This window comes from Octodon degus, unplaced genomic scaffold (assembly GCF_000260255.1).
Source record: "Octodon degus isolate 3935 unplaced genomic scaffold, OctDeg1.0 scaffold00025, whole genome shotgun sequence".
Taxonomy (NCBI): domain Eukaryota; kingdom Metazoa; phylum Chordata; class Mammalia; order Rodentia; family Octodontidae; genus Octodon; species Octodon degus.
Window position 1 is genome coordinate 12,969,935 of NW_004524601.1, and position 22,948 is coordinate 12,992,882.

General features: G+C 37.5%; 1 protein-coding gene across 2 annotated transcripts in view; it reads left to right on the plus strand.

Annotated features, from left to right (window-relative positions):
* Positions 1-22,948, plus strand: part of Calcrl (calcitonin receptor like receptor) — a 111,953-nt gene that overhangs the window by 66,936 nt on the left and 22,069 nt on the right. For both annotated transcript variants that reach the window (XM_023712297.1, XM_004628631.2), the window contains 7 exons: positions 1,258-1,348; positions 1,527-1,612; positions 3,154-3,243; positions 5,232-5,364; positions 7,473-7,583; positions 7,674-7,786; positions 9,743-9,834. In XM_023712297.1, coding sequence (XP_023568065.1) covers positions 3,193-3,243; positions 5,232-5,364; positions 7,473-7,583; positions 7,674-7,786; positions 9,743-9,834 — 500 coding nt within the window. In that variant the 5' untranslated portion in view covers positions 1,258-1,348; positions 1,527-1,612; positions 3,154-3,192. The remainder of the gene's footprint in view (positions 1-1,257; positions 1,349-1,526; positions 1,613-3,153; positions 3,244-5,231; positions 5,365-7,472; positions 7,584-7,673; positions 7,787-9,742; positions 9,835-22,948) is intronic.

Below are 22,948 nucleotides of genomic sequence, written 5' to 3' on the forward strand. Positions count from 1 at the left end.
TCGTTTGCTTTTGTTTTTGTTGTTGTATATTTCAGGGAAAGGTCTACAGGGTGTTCAAGGTCTCACTCCTAGATTGGACTCGTAGTGACCCACCTATTTAAAGCCTCCCAAGAGCTGGGATTACAGGCGCGTGCCACCACGCCCAGTCTCAATTGCTGTCTCAGCACCCCCTGGGGGCGGGGCTGGCAGGGCAGACCCGGGGATCAAACCCCTGGCCCCTGTGCCTGCTTGAAGGTGCTTTAATCTACTGAGCTATTTGGCCAGCCCCATATATTTTTTTTCCCCTTCCTCCTTTCTCTTTTGCTCCATCCTAGTTGTTGTTTCATTTCGAGTACTTTCTTTCCATTCACAATATCCACTGTATCTTTTGGATCTTATTTCTTCTTTCAGTTTCTTACATTGGGGGAGACATGACGTTTACACATGCATGTCTGATGCATTTCCTTTATTAATATGGTCTCTAATTGTTAACTACTCCATATGGCATCCAAACACTTACAGCAGTGAGAACAATTGCTCTAACACCTAAAGACGGGGAACTGGACATTTCACCAAGTTCTGCTGTGTGGGAATACGGGACTTGGCAGAAAGCTGATCAGAAGTGAGGGATTTCCCAGGCTGCGGGACACAGCCTGAAGCTCAGCTGTACTCCCCACTCTCATCTCCTCACTCTGGATCAAGTACCATGTTTCAGAGTGAAACTTAATCGTGAATCTTAAATTGTTCTAATTTTTCACCTTTCAACACCAATTCCTAACAAGTTGTCACTGATCAGGAGCGTTTTAGGGCAATCCCATCTCTATACTCAGATAAAAATGTATGCAAAAGACTAAAATGAAGCAAAAATATTTCTTCTTTTGTAGTCTTTCTAAAGGCAATATGATTCAGAATTACAATCGATGCAATAAATTTAGATATATTTATCTAGGGAATGAATGCCTGCAAACAATATTTTCATAGGCCCATGAGAAAATGAATAATGCAGAAGTCAACATTCACTCATTATTTTTATGCAAAACAGCATAATCCCTCTTTAAAATCATCTATTCATGGAAAAATATGTTTCAAGGCCAAATGTATATATCTATGATTTGTATCGAAGCATGCAGTAACTTTGCTATGTTAACTGTATGGTAGACAAGAGATCTCAAACAGTAAAGTAGCTCCACAAAGTGCCACTGGTAGTACTGAGTATGTGGAAATAATTTGTATCATTAACATAATATTAAATTATTATAAAATCCATCCATATTTTAGGTCATGACCTCTGACTTTAAGAAATTCTTCAAGACAATGTCAGATATGATCCAAGAGAAAATGTGATTTGAGTCTGGAGACAATCGTGCATGTAAGTACTGGGAAATTAGATCTTTTCATGGCAAAATGTAATAAAAACTAAAGCAACAGGTCATTAATTACTGAGTTACAGAAACTTTGATTCTTAATTTTATCAGTTACAATCTTATTTTTAATATTTAAGATGAATACAAGGCTTCCTGATTTTTTTTTATTATGTTCTTCTTAAGATCACTTAATAATAAATCCCGAGATACAAAGAGAAGAGAAAACCAAGCCCAGAGGATTGCTACGACCAACAAGGAGATCCTGCTAGGTGAGTCCTGGAGAAGGGGAGCCGGCGGGGACGCTATGTGCAACTCAGTGCTGTGCTGTTCTTGTATGGGATAAAAATATTAAACAAAGGGGCTTGACAATTCCTGTTTGGACTATAGCCTAATGATAAGAATCCTAGGTTTCAGGCTGGAGAAATAGCTCTGTGGTCTAAGCACCTGTCTGGGAAGCACAAGGACCCAGGTTTGATCCCTAGAATCACATGCTGTGCCAACCCCCCAAAAGAGGGTGGTGGGGCACACCTGTAATCCCAGTGCTGGGGAGGCCAAGACAGAAGGTTCACTATGAGTCCAAACTGCGTAGCGAGACCTTGTACCAAATAAAGAAATTTTTTTAAAATTCTACATTTCCTAAGAAAATCAAATCTAAGTTCAGAATTCAATGTCAAATATCTGTTCAGGATTTCTTTTTGAAACTAGTTTTTCTCATATTCAATTAAACAAGTGTTATATTTTATGGCTATTTCATGGCCATTCCTGTATGTCGATCCTGGTCTTCACAGAAAGCACACAGTAGGAACTGTTACCCAGGAAGACGTGGCTCTTACAATCAAGATGGTGGGTGAATTCGAGAGTTCACCACTGATAGCTCAGATGGTGCTTATCACTGGAAGTACTTGGTTTGATACTTTCCATGTCCTGTGCCTTATATAAATAATGTTGATGGCTTATGAAAGCATTTATTTCCTGATTTAAAAAGATTTTCCTGTTGTGAAAACAGTTATTTCTATTAAATTATAAGAACATCTTAATCATGTAGATATGTTTATTGTCTAGAAACTGTCCCAAGAATTACCAATTAGCCTAGCAACATTTAAAGAAAATGAAGATAAATTTCACAATAAAATACGTTATTAAAATTTCCGTTAAGATGATCACTTAAAGCTTTCAATTTTTCAGAACTAGAGAGATAGCCCAGTGGATTAAGCACCTGTTTAGGCAAGTGCAGGGACTGGGGTTGGATCCTTGGCACCATATACTGTGCCGGCCCCACCACTGAGCACACTGAACAGATCACCAAGACCATGTCTGGTGGTGCACGCCTGTAATCCCAGTGCTGGGGAGGCTGAAAACAGGAGGATCACTATGAATTTGAGCTGCGTAGTGAGACCTTATACCAAATACATAAAAAATAAATTGATTTAAAAAAAAAGTTTTCAATTTTAATACTTTAATCATTTTATCCCAATTTTGGTAATGACAAAAAAAGTAAGGTTCTTTTTAGTCACTCAAAAATATATATGAAATAATTTTTCCTATAAATAAATCCAATTTAATTTACCTAAAAATGTTAAATCTCTTTAGCGCTTTATCCTTACTGATTTTCAAATAAAAGTATTCTATCGCTGTGTGATAAATTTTCTTTTGAAGGGCCAGGGACATGGCTCAGTAGAATAAGCACTTTCCTGGCAAGTGCAAAGATCTGAGTTCAATCACCTGTTCTGAAAAAAAAAAATTCTTTTGAGAGCTATACCTATTTATGTCATAAATATTAATAAAATATTTTGTTTCTTTCATTTTACAGTACAGCTTGATTTACAAATAATTTATTTGGGCTATAAAGATGGAGAAAAAGTATACCCTGTATTTTTTGCTGCTTTTTCCTTTATTAATGGTAAGTATAAATTCCTCTGATTTATCTGTATTTAATGTTTATATTTTTCTGCCCATATACCTATAATTTATAAAGGTAAATAACAACAAATTAAGTTGGACATGGGATGCATAATTACATCTATACCAAATCAGCATAACAATACTTTTTTTTCAGTGTGTGTTTTGTGTGCACTACCTGTACAGGGTAACACAGCCTCACGAGAGTCAGGTTGTGGGGAACGCAGCACGCAACCAGGGGAAGCACCAGAGAAAGTCACCAAAGTCCAAAACCCTTGTGTCCTATAGTTGTACATTGAAAGAAAATGTTTTTAAGCAACCTTGGGGATTCTGAATTAGATTTTTAAAGTAGCACTACCAGTTCGCTGATTTTTTTTTCCTTCTTTTCAACAACTGATTGATACACATTGACTGAAAGGTGATTGAGAACGGTGAAGTGTGTTTTGAATTGATTTTCTCATGCAGTTATTCAAGGAGTAGACATTGGTGCTAAAATTCGAGGCAGGTGTGTGTGTGTGTGTGTGTGTGTGTGTGTGTGCGCGCGCGGGGGTGTGTGTGCCTGTGTACATGAACACTTGGGTACACGTCTGCCTATATGTGTTAGGGATGCAGGAAAGATGTAAAAGGTGGTGAAATCTATTGCTCTCCTAAAGGAATCAGGTGCCTTTTCTAACTATTTTTTATTTATTCAAATGTTCATTCCTATTTTTCTCTGCTTCAAGTGAAAACATTGACTGTGCCATTATATTATTATGCGTATGAGAAACTGAGACATAATCTCACCTAATTCTGTGCCAACAAAGATTTTTCCTATGATATTTCCATATCAAACCCCACAAAGACTCTAAGGAACTCAGGAAAAATGCGGAAAACCTAAGTGAGGGGGGAGATTATATTCCTGTCAGCCTCTGCATTTCAAACATATTGAAATCTAGGGAGAGATCAAGTCCTGCAAACTGAGAAGTTACCTTTGAGTGTGTGGAATCTGAGCGGCAGGGTCCCTCTGCCCTCCTCTGTGCTTTGATCCAACAGGCCTAGCTCAGCTTGGAACATTCATGAGTCAGATCTTTGGAAAAAAAAAATGCAAAGTGAGTCCCCTAAAAATGTCATCTTGGGTAATGTTCTACATTGCCAGTCAGTACTGGACAGTAGCAATCCTCATCAAAAATCTTTCTTTTAGGAATTTAAAATCAAAGTGTGAAAGAGTTCGTATGAAAGACTGATCAGGTGATGGCAAAAATAGGTGAGAGAGTATCAGTATTTTGATTTTACTCATTTTAACTCCCTGCTAGAAAACAGAAAATTATGAAAGAGATGACAAAAAAGGACTAGAAAGATAACTTCTTATGGGGGTATCAAGTAGAAATAAGGTGAAAAATGGATTGAAAGATTTATATTAGCTTCATATCATTCAGCACAAGGCTAATGCAAATGTTAAAGAAGAACTGAAACGAACTATCGCTTCTAAATCAGAATATGTTTGTTTACAACTTACTTAACACTTTATTGAGGTGCCTTCAGTGAAAACTCAATTTCCCAATATTATAATTAACTTTTCATTACTGATGTATGGCAACAGTTTGCATGAAGTTTTAGCACATACTAGTTACCTTGGTGCTGCCGCACATCATTGCTGGGTAAGGCGAACATCTTGCCACAGTTAGAGAGCAGGCCAAAACACGGAGGCCCCCTGGAAGAGCTCTGTGTATATTTCAGGGTGCATGCCCAGGTTATGTGGGGGCCAGTGACCACACACGAGACTCACAGGACCTAACTGTGCTTCCCAGCTCTGTCGTTGGTGACATTTTGGTGGCTGCTTGAGCTGAACGCTGTGGGAACACTGAGACTGGGCAAACATCACAAATTGAGAGTTGCTCTTGGAGAGCCAGTGTCCCATCCAGCAGAACCCCACATTTACTGCTTTCCACAATGACTGGTGGCCTCTGGCAAAGGTGTTGGCTCAGTTCTGAAGTTGTTTTAATCTCGTAGAGTCTCGCCGCAGCAGAACCTGAAGAACACCCCAATGACACCGTGCACTTGAGGGTGACTCGAAATAAAATCATGACTGCTCAGTACGAGTGTTACCAAAAAATTATGCAAGATCCTATGCCACAGACAGAAGGTAACTGCGACTATTTAATTCCCAAGGCACTTGACACATTTTTAAAAGAAAATTACCCTCTATATTACTTTGTTCTTTGGCCTATTCTTAAAAATTAATTGGTGGCTTGATTTCTGGTAAATATGCAGTTTTAATATTACTTATTTGTGGAAATACCTTCTGATTTATCTCAACTATTTTAGGGAAATCTAATTAAAATATGTGATACCATCATTTTAAAATAACACGTAAAGATATTAAACACATCAAACTGTATTAAATTTTTTGCAAAGAAACAAATCTAAGTCAGTGATAATTGACCTCCAGCTCATTTAATTTAGACTTATTTTTATTAGAGCTTGCTTGATATGAACTTATAAAATAAAATGTCAGTACATGAGATTTTTGAAAAACATAATACACATTTTTACAGTATGCTTGGTCGCAAAGCTAATGAAGTCCAAATGTTTCTGCTTCCATTAAAATATTCTCTTTTCTTCTTACTCACACTTCTGAAGGAACTATTAAGCTCCGGGATTTGCTTAGATTTTGAAGATATAAACATGAGTAACATAAGTAGAACTGAGCCAGGGAGATGGCTGAGTAGAATAAGTGCTTCCCTGGCAAGCACAAGGGCCTGAGTTCAATCCCTGGTTCTGCCAAAAAATAAAAAACAAAACCAAAAGAAACCACAATATAAGTAGGATTGCCTTAATTAGCAAACACAAAAACAGTCCCTATATTTTATCTGGCAATCTTAAGAAAGTGTTACTTTCAAAATATAAATCCTAGCATTCACAGTGAGTTGGACTGTTTTGCTGAATTTACGCACATATAGTATTTAGATGCCAATGGAATACCCATCTCTGACAGTCTAAACAAAAAAGGGGATACAAAGGGAGGACCATTTTGTATCTGTATATACAGAATAGTTAGGATAGATATACAGCTACTTTCACTTAATGAGAAGAAAGATTTGTACTAATAGTGTTTGGACAGGATATCCTGTCAGCTTCTTGTACTATGGATAACCACTAAGAAGATAACAATGTACAATGTATTAATTATTGAAAACTGTCCTATTAATCAGTTTTGAAACTGCCTCATTGCTATTTGTTTCTTAATAAAATAAAATAAAAAGTATTTATGAAAAATTTTTCTGCTAAACCACAAAATTTATTTTACTCTTATTTATTTAGAAATCACTCAAATGTTTAAAACTGTTTACAGGAGAGAGAAAATTGTGATTATCTCATCTGAAGTTCTTTTTAAAACTTGTGATCATTTCATTTCAAGCCATTAAGATTTTTTTCTATTCTCAAGAGGGAGGGCTTGTTTTATTTCAAGATGACCATGTCCATCCGTTAGAATTAATACATATCTTGGATAGCATTTGAAGTTCTATTTAAAAAAAAAAAATTCTTTCTTTGATCACAGAATGTTAAAATATTGGAACAATAATCAGTTAATTTCTCTATGTCTTGAAAAAGCTATACACATTTTCATTTTTATGTTAGAAAAGCATTTCTAATTTCTAGTAGTACATGTTTGCAGCACATAATAATGACATTCTCTATAGTGCTTTAGCACACATCCGCAACGCATTTCAAGACTTAGTTTTTTCCTTCCTCCACCTTCCTTTTATTTTTAGAGCAGTGGATTCATTTATTTATCTTATAAGACCTTATAAAGTTAATTATCTCATATGCAGATTAAAACCAGAGGAACAGACAAAGAACACATAAAACATGCAAGACAATTGTACCAAGTCAAGATATATGTTTGGATACATTGTGGAATTACAATAAATATTTTTTCTCTCTCGTTTTCTATTATCTATCTTTTATTTTGACATACATATATGCTAAAGTTTTTCATAGACAAGATACAGTGCAATATTTAAGCTTGTGTGTCTACATTACTTCACTTGTATTTTTAACAAGTTGGAGAGATGTGTGACATTATTAAGCGTTCTACTCGATTTGAAGAGAAAAGGAAGCTCTAGAAACATCTTTATGTTCAGTAGAGAGGCTTTATTCCGTGTCAGCGAAAAGCCCTCCTGGAAAGTGGACCATCTCACGCAGTGGTGCCAGTGAGTGACCCTCCACCCGCTTCCCTTCCCTCCACAGGCACTTACTGCAACAGGACATGGGACGGCTGGCTCTGCTGGAACGACGTGGCCGCCGGAACGGAGGCCATGCAGCACTGCCCGGATTACTTTCAAGACTTTGACCCTTCAGGTGAAAGCAGACATTTGCATGCAACTCTCCTTGCCGAGTACTTAATAAGCTCTAGGCTAACGAACGCCTGTGATCTTCCTCCCTTTACAGAGAAAGTTACAAAGATCTGCGATCAAGACGGAAACTGGTTTAGACATCCGGAAAGCAACAGAACGTGGACCAACTATACCCAGTGCAACATCAACACGTCTGACAAAGTGAAGGTGTGTCACCGTCGTGAACTAAGGCTTCCTTTACACAATCTGCTTTAGCAATGAGTTGTCTCATGCAATATCAGAGAAAATGTGGTTAGTTTCCATCCTGCGGCAAAATCACTTCATAATATAATTTGAGAAGAACAATGAAACATATGTGTGGAAGGAATCATGACATGGAGGACGCTGTCTGTTAGATAGAAGGGTATTTACAAGTCAATATCTCAGTACGGCGGTTTCAGATTTTCCAAGGAAAACATACCTTTAGCGTGTAAGGAAAGGGATAACTTTCCCTTGCGGAAGAAGTCTAGAATTACCTCAGAAATTGTGCTTAAATAAACAGGATAAGCTCAGTAGGGCTTAAACTATACTATTTGTCCCTCTGGAGAAAGCTGTCATTCTGACTGTTAGGTTCCCACTTTGAGCACCAGGCACTAAATTAGAGTTTGTCGCCATGATAAAGCTTCACAGAGAATGCCTGGGTATTTTTGCACTTGTGTGCGTGAATACTCAGGCCATTTGTCACAATGATTAAAACTGAATGGTGAGGGCCAGCCAAATAGCTCAGTGGATTAAAGCATCTGCGTAGGCAGATGCAGGGGCCAGGAGTTCGATCCTTGTGCCGGCCTTGCCCCTGGGGCACGCTGAGATGGCAATTCAGACTGGGTGTAATGGCAGGTGCCTGTAATCCCAACACGTAGGAGGCTGAAAACAGGAAAATCACTATGAGTCCGATCTACACAGTGAGACCCTGTACATCCTGTAGACCCTGTTCTAAATACAAAAGAATTTAAAAAATATTTATATATATTTATTTATTATCTTTTTTTTTGGCAGAACAGGGGATTGAACTCAGGCCCTTGTGCTTGCCAGACAAGCACTTATCCTACTGAGCTATCTCCTCAGTCCTCAAAAAATAATTTTTAAAAAATCAATAAAAAATAAATAAAGCTAAGTGGTGGGTCATGATTTGCTGTCTCTGCTTTATACCCGCCGCATGACCTTAGGCAAGATATTCAGTGTCTCTTCAGCTTGGTCCATTCATATGCAAAATGGAAGGACAATAGATTTCAGGATGGCTTTCAGGAGGATTTACTTCATGAAGGGAAAATTGAAGACTAGCGCACAGTAAGCTCTTGATAATGTCCTCATGACATTTTTTATAAATTTTATATTCCCTCTTTATTCATTTAAGTATGGGGAAAGAAACATAAAAGTAATACTACAAAATGGTAGATTAAAAAATATAAAATAGATGGGCTGGGTCTAAGTGCAAGGACCCAGGTTCAGCCCCTGGTACTGCATGCAGTGCCGGCCCTAGAACCCCTGATGTGCTGTTCCAGCCCCTGAAAGTGGGCATGGTGGTGCACACCTGTAATCCCAGTGCTGGGGAGGCTGAGACAGGAGGATCACTCCAAGTACGAGCTGCATAGTGAGACCCTGTGCTAAATAAATAAATGAATAAATAAATAACGATTTTAAACATTTAAAAAATAGAAAAGTGAAAAGAAGGAAGAGGAAAACAATAAAACATTTATATAGATACAAATCTTTTAAGTGACCACCGTAAGACTTACACATGGATCAAAAAAAAAGAGAAATCCAATTGAGAAAGCAAGCCCTAGCTGGCATTTAAGTGTGAAAAGGACATATTGTCAAGGAGCACTTGAGTTTAAACATAGAATTCTAGCTTCATATACCATGTAACGTACACCACTAAACAGTCCATCATGGATTTAATGTGCGACTGGTGCTTACAAGATGTATGGTATATAAAATTCACTATCCTTCATCCCAGTTGTATTCGAGTATCTATTTGCTTTAAGGAAATCATCATAAGGCTACTTTCAGTCAGATGTTTTTAAAGTCAGAATATTTTCAATTCAATTTTAGGTCTTCTGCAAGATGAGAAAGAAGGGATAGTATTTTTAAGAATCTAATTCTATTTATTAATGTGAATTACAGACGGCACTGAATTTGTTCTACCTGACTATCATTGGACATGGGTTATCTATTGCGTCACTGGTTATCTCACTGGGCATATTCTTTTACTTCAAGTAAGTACATTAAAATACTTCTAAGTTGTACAAATTAATTTGGTGATTAGAGGTCATGTGCCTGCTTATGTGACAAAATATACAAAATGTAAATACATAATGTTTAAATTGTTTAAGTAAGTTGAACTGAATTGCGTTTATTTTATTTTATTTTTTTACTGTTTGTGTAAATGCATTTATTAGTTGAAAAAAATTATTATTTTTATTTTATTTTATTGAGAAACAAATACCAATGAGTTGGGCTTATTTTAGCTTTGTAAAATATGTAGAGGAGATTGATCAGTAACACTAATTTTACAAAATCAGTAGGCATATAAGGATGAAGTAAGGGAATGAAATGGGAGTTCCAACATTAAATAAAATTTAACTCTATTTTTCTTAAAGAACTGTCAAATATTATAGGCTCTTTCTTTCTTTTTTTTTTTTTTTTTTTTTTTTTTTTTTTGTAGTACTAAGGATCGAACTCAGGACCTTGCACTTGCCAGACAAGCACTTATTCCACTGAGCTATCTCCGCAGCCCCTTAGGCCTTATTTTTGAGTATTTACCTTCTCAGTCATTTTCCTATCAGTGTATGTAAGCATTATATGAACTACAATTTGGCATGAATAGTAATGATAACATTTAGAGCTATTGAAACTATAGTTCAAGTATATTATGGATAAGTTTATTTTCTAGGTTTTGCAGGAGCATCACTAAAAACATCCAATTATACTTTTAAATTCACTCATAATTTACTTTTTGGTTGGAGGGAGAAGTGGAAAGTAAGGCCCGTTAGCCTTCATCAATCAATCAACAAGTAATTTTTAAATTTTAAATATCTTATACCACAATATCCCAAACATGTATCCATTACAATTTATTTTAATATGGCTCTCATAAATCTGATCATCACTAGTGATTGTAGAACGCAGTATATGGTGTCAGCGGCTGAATTACATCGTGTCTTTATCACAATGGCTGTCATAATTCCTGCCCCTCCTCCTTCTCCTCCTCTTCCTCTTCCTCTTCTTCCTCCTCTTCCTCCTCCTCCTCTTCCTTCTCATTATAAGCATCAGCAATTATTTTGATGTTTTACATCTTCTAGATTAATAGGACACCAAAATAATCCAAATTTAGAGATGAACAGGCATCCAGTTTTTCAAATAAAAAATGGTAAATTATAGTAAAATCAGCTTTTAACTAATTCATCCATCAGGCTGGCCAGTTAGTCATTATTCTTCCTGGGTACACCGTAATGGGATCTAAAGATTGCATCATGTTGTTCGATATTCGTTATTTGGGAGAATCTACGAGATGCTCCTTAATAGCATTATGTAGGCAATACCAGAAACTGACAGAAAATCTTGGCTCTGAATAAAGATAAGTAAAACTGTGAGTGTGTGTGCGTGTGCATGTGTGTGTGTGTGTGTGTGTGCGCATGTGTGCGTGTGTGTGTGTGTGTGTGTGTGTAAAAAGGACATTAAATTTAGAGTTTTTATACAGAAATATGGAAAATGTTTCTTAAAGATTGGATTTACTATTTTATACTTTAGAAGTTGCTAAATGTTCCTTGGTTATAACCATCCAACTTTCAGGCACGACCTTCATAATTAGTTATGTCACATCAATTGTTTATGACGTCTCACTAAAAGTGTATGTCTTCACTCTTGAGTAAAGTTAGATTAACAAAAACTTTAAACTTGATGGCATATTTAAAGTGGGAAAACTTCATTATGATTTTTTTATTAAATTACAAGATCTGTTCCAAAGAAATAGAAATTCACAGTAATAAACTACTTATGCTAACTGATAAGGTAAACCAATGTTGTTGATGTTAATAGATTTTTGTAAATAGCAATAAAATTGATTTAGTATTTCATTTAGTAAATTTAAAGACAATATCTAACTAAATGTTCAATTCTCATAGTATAACAAAGTATCAAGTGGTTTTAAATGTAGTTCATCTTTTCCTTTATTCCTGATTATTTATTTTGAACCCTTACTCCTATTCCTTGATTTCAAATTCTTTTTTTAAATTAATTTTTTTGAGAAAGAAATAGCAATGAGACAGTTTCAAAACAGGTTAATAAGATAGTTATAATAATTAATACATTTCATATTGTTGTCTTTGTAGTATTCATAATACAAGATGCCGACATGATATCTTGTCTAAACACTATTAGTACAAATCTTTCTTCTCATTGAGCCAAGAGAAAGTAGCTGTATATCTATCATAACTATTTGGTATATACAGATATATCTTCTCTCTAGAATTCGTAAAGAACTAAAAAACATTAGGGCCCCAAAATGTAAAGACCCAGCCCAGAAATGGGCAACTGAGATGAGCACACACTTCTCAGAGGAAGAAATTCTAGAAGCTAATAAATACATGAAAAAATGCTCCACATCACTAGCTATACATGAAATTCAAATTAAAACAACATTGAGATATTCCCAGAAGGAATGGCTATCATAAAGAAATCACCCAACAACAAATGTTGGAGAGGCTGTGGGGAAAAAGGAACCCTTCTCCACTGCTGGTGGGAATGTAGACTGGTGCAACCGTTATGGAAGTCAGTATGGAGACTCCTTAGAAAAGTTGGACTGGAAATCCCATTCAATCCTGCTATCCCCCTACTGGGAATTTTCCCACAAGAACTAAAAACATCATATCATAATGATATATGTGCACCTATGTTTATAGCAGCACAATTTGTGATAGCCAAATCTCGGAAACAACCAAGATGCCCATCACCTGAGGAATGGACGAAAAAGATGTGGTATTTTTATACAATGGAATATTACTCAGCTATAAAGAATGATAAACTCAAATTCTTTACAACTAAAAAACATAAGATTTCTAAACCTGAACACATATCTCACTTGGGCCCACTGCATTGAATGTGGCGGCGTGTGGCCCCAAGATCTGTGTGGCACATGGAGTTAGGATTTTTAGTTTATGAGAAGTATGTGTTTACCACCTCATGAATAAACAAACAATTAATTTACATGCATCTAAAAGTAGCTAAGATTTGCTTTCAGCATGAAGACACTTAGTCTGTGAATGAGTATAAAGTAGACTAGACTTATTGCCCTGGCATAAAATTGACAACTTGGGGGTTTGCTCTCAGATCTTAAGCACAAAGTTACACTTTTTAAATATTACTTTAGAAAAAAGAACACAATCCTTAAAATTTTAAAATGAGAAGTCCGTACAACCCAGCAGCCCATCCGCTGGATCTGCACCCAAGGGAGCTGGCAGTGTCCCTGGGAAGAGACAGCTGCGCTGGCATGTGCACCGCAGTGCTGCTCGCGAGAGTGAGGGAGTGGAGAGCCTCGTGCTGCTCGGCGGCTTCGGAGTGTGCGCGAAGGTTGCGCAGATGCGCAAAGGAATGCCATTCATCCTCACCAGGGTGGAAACGCTGTCATTTGCGGCGAGGCGATGGACGGGAAATTAAAGTGAGATCAAGCAGGCACAGAAAGACAAATCCCCATGATCTCATTCATGTGCGGAATCTAAACTATGGATCTAATGAACGCTGCCAGTGGAATGCAGTTCCCAGAGCTGCAGAGCTCAGGACGGTGCAGGGACCGAGCAAGGCCCGATGGCTGGGTGCTGACTGCAGTTAAACAGGATCAAGGACTGCTGAGGCGTCCTGCACCTTAGGGTGACTGCAGACGATAGGCATGTAATGCACATTTCAAAAAGTGAGAAGATTCCTGCTTGGGCAGACGCAGGGACCAGGGTTTGATCCCCGGTGTGCCGTGCCAGCCCCGACCCGGGGCGCACTGAGACAGCAGCTGAGACTGGTCATGGTGGAGCGCACCTGTAGTCCCAGCGCTTGGGAGGCTGAAAACAGGAGGATCACTATGAGTCCGATCTATGTAGTGAGACCCTGTAGACCCTATACTAAAATACATTTTTAAAAAGTGAGAAGAAATTATTTATAAATTTCACTATATAGAAATGATAAATGTTTGAGAATATAAATATATTTGTCCTAAATTAAATTATATCTATCTATATCTTTTTAAACAGTACATGCTACCCCATTAATATGAACCTTTTATACTTTTTGTGTTAGTCTCCTAACTAGCTTAAAGAAACAAACCAGATGGCAAACTAAAGTTTTGAAAAAAAAATTTACACTTATATTTACAATTAAAAAGAAATACTCCACTAGGAAGAATGTATGCAATGTGTTAATTATAGAAACTGTCCTATCAATTTGATTTGAAACTGTCTCATTGCTATTTATCAATAAAATTATGGGAAAAAATTTAAAAAAATACTATAAACATGTTACTAATTTTTAAATAATAATATAAACACAAATACAAATCTACCATTTATCAATTTCTCAGCTTTTCTGTTTATTTCATACACATTGTTATAATTTTAAGCATAGTGTATTTTAACTGTTTTTATATAACATTATGAAATTAGTATCATAGGATTACATACTAAATAGGATTTATTTATTTATTTACTTATTTTTGTGGCCAGCTCAGCCCGCCCTGGGGTGGGACTAGTGAGACATGGGATACTGGGGATTGAACTGTAGTCCCCGTGCTTGCCTGAGCAGGTGATTTAGCCCCCTAAGCTATCTTTCCAGCCCCACTAAACAGGTTTTAAAACAACCACATAACTAGGAAAATGATGTTATGTTGAATAGTTTCATAAAAGTTTATTAAATAAAGCCAGTTTTTGGACATTAATTTTATTTCCCCTTTTTCTATTAATAGACACAACCACAATGAACATTCTTAGCCATTCATTTTCCCATACTTTAGAATGTTATTTTCAGCTATATTACAGAGGCATAGAACTCTAGAATGAGTTTGGTCAAAGGGTATGTATTACATCATGTAACTCAGTTGTGTCAGAAATTTTCTGATTACTTTTATGGATTTTTGAGATGCATCATCTCAAACGTATCTCAAAACCAACGTATTAGAAACCAGTTTTCTGTAGCTTCCTTCTCCCAGCCTGAAACTGGATTCCCTCCATAATTTCCCATCTCCACTGGTGACTGCACCAGTAACCAAGTTGCCTTCATCAAAAATTTAGGAGTGATCTGCGAAGTGCTTCCTTTGGCTTCCGCAGAGTCCTGTGCCTCTGCAAACCCCTCAACGCCTGCTCTTCGCTTCTCTCTGCCCTGCCTGGCATAGGATATGCATCTCCTTCATTCAGTTCTAACCAAAGCATCCAGAATATAAGTTCAGAACCAGATCAAAGGTAGATCTCATTTTCTCAGCCTTTGCTTAAAAATTTTGCATTTTCTATTGCAATTCTCACAAAATCAAAATCATTACCAGTCTCACTGCCTCCTCTTAGCTTATTTAAATATTTCTCAGAGCTAAACCTAACCATCATTTTCTCAGTGAGCTCTTTTTGATTCCCTTATTGTAGTACTCTAAAAATGAAACTAATTACAATGGGCATGGGGTAAAATTTTAATAACATTTGGGAGACCACGATTTTTGCAAATTAAGATCTACTGCAAATGAGACTCTTTGGATCGAATGATCTTTTTTTATTTTGCATTCAATAAGCCAAAATACCTAAGTGCATCACCTTTCTGAAGGACATAAAGCTAAGAAGTAGAATGATTATATTGCCTGTGGATACCAGTAGTCAGAAAGAGACCCATGTTTTCTTAGAATTCTACCTCAGATGTCGTCAAACAAGTTTAAACTTTGCAAAGATCTGAGGAAAAGTCTGGTCAATTCCATAAGGTGAAATGCAAAACTAATAAGCTTCTTCGTGTGAAAGAGTCTAAGATTGAATGGAGTAAATGCTCTCTGTGAGCTTACAAGGCCATAATGAGGCTTCCAGTGAGGACAGGATCCATGCCAGGGACACCAGTAGGTGGGTGGAGTTTGGCTGGGAATCTCTTACCAGAGCACTCATTTGCCCAGCAATTAATGTAAGAGAAAAACATGGGCTCACTATAGTTGGCTGATCAATGGCCTGGTGCTGTGGCACACACCAACCAGGACAATACAGCAAGACTCCCCCTTGCCACAAAAAGAAAAAAAGGCTCTGTGAGCTTTGGGCTAGATAAACTTTTCCTGTAACTCTGGATGCTGGGGATTTTGTCTCAGTACCAAGAATGGTAAATAAGATATCACCTATAAATAGCTCTGCTTTTAAGTAAGCTTAGTTTGTCTTTTATCATTTTTTAAATGATGGGTGACTTTTTTAATGTATTTGGCACATGGTCTTACTACACAGCTTGGACTCGTAGTGATCCTCCTGTTTTCAGCCTCCCCAGCGCTGGGATTACAGGCTTGCACCACCACACCTGGTCTTGATGTCTGGCTCAGTGCTCCCGGGGGTGGGACCAGCACAGAATGTGGTGCTGGGGATCAAACCCTGGTCCCTGCACTTGCCTAACCAGGCGCATAGTCCACTGAGCTATATCACTGGCCCTGAGTAACGATATTTTTAAAACTATTAAGTAGACATACACAACACCTGCCATTTAGAAACACTCAGCAAATGGTACTCATCCTAACATCCTTCTCATTAGACTGCATCCATCAATGGGGAATGTAGACTACACTGTTGTATTCATCCAACACTTCTGCAATAGTTATGCATGGATTAAAAAACATGTTACTGGGGAACTACAAAAGGCTAAGGTGGAGGACTCATTCTTACTCAGAACGAGAAGATTCTGAGGCAGTGCCCTCTTGGCCACAGAGCTCCAGGGATGGGTAGAATCCCCCTACACAGCAACTGCACACCATAAGCCACGAAGAGATTATCTAGTCTCGGACCCACTCTCACTGCTTTCCCAAGTCATGAGCAAGCTTTTCCAGGATTCCTCCTGATCTCTGGTTGAGTCATTTTATCTGACTTAGATCACCTCTAATACTGGATAATTTGACCTGAGAGAAGCAAAGCCATTTTCCTTGTCATTATTCATCCTCAGGCCATAAGTAAATCATGAGAAGCCTCCTTCGAGTCAGACTTCTGTGTGGCACCTCACAGATGTCTTATGTGTCCAGATGTCACGACAGGAGCCTGTGTTCTCTAAACAGGTAGAGCTGGGCTCCAGTGCCACCCTTGTCACATGTTTCTTTTGTAGTGTAGAACAATTTCTGTTTCTCTTCTCCTGAGTCTCACATCTTCTCAAAGCAGAAAATACTAGTGCTACATCACAGATGTGCTAAAAAGGCTGATCCAGTAAAGAATTTTTATTTTATCTTATTTTAATTAATTAATCTATTTATTATGTATTTAGTACGAGGTCTATCGGGTCTATCGGGTCTCACTACACAGATCAGACTCGTAGCAATCCTCATGTTTTCACACTCCCAAGCGCTGGGGTTACAGGAGCATGTCACCCCGCCCAGCCTCAATCACCTCAGTAAATAATTTTTAGTCTTTAAATTCAGACGTTTCTTATTTACGATTCCCGGAACTATCCACTGAAATGGGGAAGATCTTTATGACTAATGGAAGGACCAGCACACATCTCGCTCAGGGAAGCAGAAACCACTCTTGGTGGTGATGTTATTTCTTTTCATGCCCCAGGGCTTCACATAGTACCTTGCTCATGGTAAGTGATCAATTAATGTTGAGGGGTGAAGACGGGCCTGGCATTGGTGGTTATTTGTGCAGCTGACTTTCTCAAGTTGTCTAGGCAACCTTCAGTGACACCTTTGAGCTTGGCCTTGACATCTCTATCAACAAAGCAATGAAATGGAATAAGACTCTGAAATTCTAATTGTTAAAGCAAGATGGGAAACTCCACAGGTCAACTAAGGAAAGCCCAGAGCTACCGTAGAAAGTGCGGACACAGAATGACTCATGAAAGAAGAGCTGGGGGCACTTGAAACAGCTCCACCTAGCCTGAAAACCATTCCTAGAGGAACTAATGTTCCACAGAAAACATCAGAGAGTAACAAAGAATCTCTCTGCTTCTTAATCCAGTTCCTCACAGTAGTCATCCTGGTTAGACTTTGGTAGAAAAAAATAGCTTTCCTTTGGTAATTGAAGGCCACTCATTTCTACTAATGAAAACCAAGTACTATACAAAATGTTTACTTAGGGTACTGTTCATTATTTTTTATTTAAAAAGGGAAGAAAATACTCTACTCTTTATCCAGGCTTTAAATTAGAAGCAGGAAACATGAAACACTGTTGACTAGATATACTTGTTTTATATTAGAGCCAATTAAAGGAAAAAGCCAGAACAGGAGATAAAAAAGAAGGAGAACAGAAAGGGAGGGAAAAAGAGACATAGCTGCGGGCTTGCCAAGCCCTGAGAGGCAGCGATTCTTACGCATCATAACCCTTGGAAAAACAAGGCAGAAGCCTTTAGATAAAAAAAGTAAACAAACTTTACTGGAATTAGTTGCAATTTATGTTTTAATTACTGCTTAAAATATGAAAACATAGCAACCCTTCCTCTTATTTTCAATTAAACCAAAAAGATTAATCTTGCACATAAAAGAGAGCATATAACATCCATCTGACTGGTAGGAGAAAAAATTGTCTCTGTTTCTCTGTCTCTGTCTCCCTCTGTGTCTGTGTCTGTGTCTCTGTCTCTCTCTGTGTGTCTGTCTCTCTCTGTCTCTCTCTGTCTGTCTCCCTGTCTCTGTCTCTCTATCTCTCTCTGTCCTCTCCTCTCTCCTCTCTATCTCTCTCTGTCTCTGTCTCTCTTTGTCTCTTTGTCTCTCTCTCTCTCTCTCCTCTCTTTTCTATTTCTGACTCTCATGTCTCTGTCTGTCTTTCTCTCCTCTCTCCTCTCTTCCTCTCCTCTTTCCTATCTCTGTCTGTCATCTCTGTCTCTTTCCTCACCTCTCTCTCTGTCTCTCTTCTCTCTTTCTCCCCTTTATCTCTCTCTGTGTCTCTCTCCTCTCTCTCCTCTCTCCTCTGTCTCTCCTCTCTCTCTCTCCTCACACCTCCCTCTTTCTCTTCTTCCTTACTAAAACTTTTTGAAAGAACAGGCTTGCTAACATTTCAGATACCAATTCCAAAAAAAACTTAAAATCAAGTTGCATGTTTAAAACTATACATAATGATTTTTCTAGGTAATTACTATGACTCTGTATTAAAACTTCAACCAAAAAAATAAAGCCACTTGGTAAGGCAAAGCATTCTCAATTTGCTAAAATAACATTTTACTGTCATTATTTATGTTTTCAGAAGAGATAACCCAAACTCTCTCCATTTTTCTTAGATTGCATCTAAATATGTTTAATCAATATTATGATTATTTGTCTCAATTTTTAAAAATTAAATCAAGTATTCACTTAAGTCATTTATTGAAAGCCTGGCAATTTTGCACTATAAGTGGTTTGCCAAAGACTAGGTCCAAAATTAATTGGGCCGGCCAAATAGCTCAGCAGATTAAAGCACTTGCTTAGGCAGATACAGGGGTCAGGAGTTCGATCCCTGGGCCTTCTGTGTTGGCTCAGTCCCCAGCGCATGTTGAGATGGCAAATGAGACTGGGCATGGTGGCGCATGCCTGTAATCCCAGCACTTGGGAGGCTGGAAACAGGAGGATCCCTACAAGTCCAATCTATGCAGTGAGACCCTAAACACCCTGTACACTCTGTCCTAAATTAAAAAAAAAAAAATCATCTGCTGTTCCCTGAAGAACATGCTGGTCAATGTTTCCTCACCATTGTCTCTGCGCATGCACTTTCTGTCTCTTTGTCTCTGTCTCTATCTCTCTCTCACCCCCATTCTTTCTTTCTCTTTCTCTTCCTTTCTCTCTCTCTCTATAAATATATATATTTCTACCCAAACTAATGAATTTTAAACAATGTACTGAAAAATTCATCATCCTTTTATTGAATGGGGGAAAGCTGAAGTCATGCCAAACATGCCTATTTGGTAATGTGAGTCTTCTTTGGAATACTATGTCCATTTTATTTACATAATAGAATAACTGCATTTTCACATTAAAGAACTGGATTTGAATAAGGATATACAGTAAGACAGAAGCAGTTTAACAACAGTCATTTCTTCCATAATGTAATTGATTACTGGCTTATGGAGCAGGTTTGGGTTTGGAAATATAAAATAAATAACTACGTTGAAATATTTGGATTTGTAAAATTGCAATCATAAAGCTATAAACACATTGTTAAATATCACTTGTGGTTCAATCCCTGAGCCTGTTGTGCCGGCCCCACCCCTGGGGAGAGCTGAGATGGTGATTGAGACTGGGCATGGTGGCACATGCCTGTAATCCCAGCATTTGGAAGGCTGTAAACAGGTGGATCACTACAAGTCTGATCTAACAGTGAGACCCTGGACACCCTGTAGATCCTTCCCTAATATACAAAAAAATAATAATAATGAATTTAAAAATCACGTGTTCTTTTTTCTAATGATATTTTCATAAATATTTCTTTATGTTTTATTTAGTCTTCTTGAGAGAGTAAAGCATAAGTGCTACTTTAGTATGCCTAAATATTTATGGCATCTAATGTCACATCATCTTAACAAGACTGGTGATCCATTTTTTAATAAAAATTATACAGTCATTTCAATGGATTTCACGATTTGAAAGAAAGAAAGAACAGAAAATACAACATTTTTCTCCCATGATATATTTTGTCATCTGATTTTCCAGCCTCGCAGACAAGCCTCTCAGACTGTCACCCAGATGTGATGATAACTAAGAGGAAAGGCAAAGCCCCCAGCCCCTTCTCAGCATCTTTGTATTTAGGAAAGCAGAAAGCAAGACGATTGGACATTAAACTGCTGACACCTGTTCAAGAGATGGCAAGATGTCAAAAGCTGAGGCGGCCCTAAATTGATGAGCTGAAGATAGAAAGAAAAATGAAGCCAGGGAGATAGTCCAGGCAGATGAGATGGCTCAGTAGAATAAGTGTTTGCCTGGCAAGCGCGAAGGCCTGAGTTCAGTCCTTGGTTCTGCCAAAATAAGAAAAAAAGAAAAGAAAGAAACACGAAGACGATGTGAACAATTGCAGAGAAAGACATAACCCAAGAGAGCCCAAGCTTCAGAATAACGAAGCTCATTCTAAACACAAACCTCTTTGAATTTAATGTTCTGTATCCATAAAAAGGAAGAAGGCAAAGTAGATTCCTGCCGCTTGCTAGGTTACATCACCTGTCCTTCCCGCTTCTCCGTACCAAGGGTCTCATCACCTGACTCAGGGTGTCGCCTGTGTTTGGAATATTTTGTTCCCCAACCATTTCTTGTTTTGAGTTCAAGTCTGAGTATTTCCCCCTTCCTGGCCAATCTTGGTTTATTCCTTAGTTTTAATTTCTAAACTCTGATTTTTCTATTTAACTCATGTTGCCTTCAACTTATTTGCCGCCAACTACGGTGAATATAAACTGAATTTTGCGTCTAGTTCTATTACTCACCACAATTTCCCAGGGCTGCAGCAGATAATTACACAAGAATAACTACTAAATAAATAAAGAATTAAATAGATGAAAGCCATAAGAACTTTCTTTTAAGTTTAACAGTGTAATAAAACTGTAAACATGAATAACTGACCTCAGTTTTGTTAAGGAATAATCATATTTTAACAAGAGAGTGCCTGGAAGAGCTTACCTCTATTCTGGGATATGTTAGGGACTCAATATTTGATGACTGCTCGTATTACAAATTTTACTGTTAAGAGGTTTTTGTTTCATATTCTTTTATTTTTCTGACAGTACTGGGTATAGAACCAGGGTCTTCTCAGTAAGTTAGAACACCAGCCCCCTTTATAAAAATTACTTTTTGAGGCACAATTGTGCTAAATTGCTAATTGCCCAGACTAGACTCCTACTTAAAATTTTTCTGCCATTCATATTGTTTCTAAGCTGTCCTAATGGATCACAAGCAATTTCCAAAAGAGAGCTCTTGATAAGTCACCACCACTTTTTGTCATGCGTGTGTAATCAGATGAGTCTGTCGGCTCAAAGCTCAGTTCAGTAGATCAAACATAGAGATACTGATTATTCTTTTAATATGTGTGTGTTGGTTTTTTGCCTGTTTCTGACAGCATCCAGATTCACTTGAACTTTCAATTATATGGTCAGTGTTTTCTTGGGCAATGATCTGAGAATTTGAAAATTAAATTAGATGAACTAAGATAAGAAAGTAGTGTTTTGTAGACAAGGTTAAACTTACATTTTTGTATTCCCTTGTTCTGTGATTTTTTTTATTTTTTTATTTTTTATTTATTTTTTTTTTTTGTGGGGATTGAACTCAGACCCGTGTGCTTGCCAGGGAAGCGTTCATTCTACTGAGCCATCTCCCCAGCCTCACTGTGATTCCTTTTGCTCATAATTTGTATTGAGAAAAAATGGTATGGAAGTTTCTCCCTCATGTCCACATCAAATGAAAATAAAGAGAGAACCTCATCCATATTAGTGGCAAGAGATTTGAAGAAAGGATCAACGTAATACTAGGGGCACCATGATAAAGAATATGATTTTGATACTACTCGGGATGGAATCAAATTCTTTGGGAAAGTAATTTAGGTTGTTTATTTTATTGCCCTTAATTGGATGAAAAATCTTCTCCTAAAACTAAATCCTTGTGTTTTGTACAAAAAGATGGCAATGTATTTACTGTTTCATTGAATTACTTAAGAGTATTTTTTTAACAAAGAGGCAGTTTAATATCCTGAGGTCAAATGTAATGTTATTTTAATATTGGTGACAGGAACCTGAAAATATTTGATTAAAATCAGTGATTGGTAATCATATTAAATATGATAGCTAAGTTAACACTGAGTGTTAATGACAGATTAAATGTTGTATTAAGTATAGGTTAATTTGTCTCATATAACTGTCACGCCAACCCTATGAATATCCTCTATTTAGGATAAAGAAAGGAAGGGTCAGAGATCTCAGGTAAGAGCAATTCAAGTTCATGCTTCAGCAGAGAGCAGGATGAACACTCATGCTAAGGTCAGGCTTCAAAAGAAACTGACCAATAAGTGCTGATTTAAAGATACTTCTAATTATTCAAAAAGACGCAGTTCTGTCCCGTATGAAATATAGTGGTGGCATTCAAAAACTTGCACCAACTGCCTCTAATTCTGCTCACAAACACTGCATATTGAAGCGGTATTCTAAGATAATTATGTGTAAAGCATATGAAGTGGTAGTGACCCAGACCCATCACGGCACTTTCTC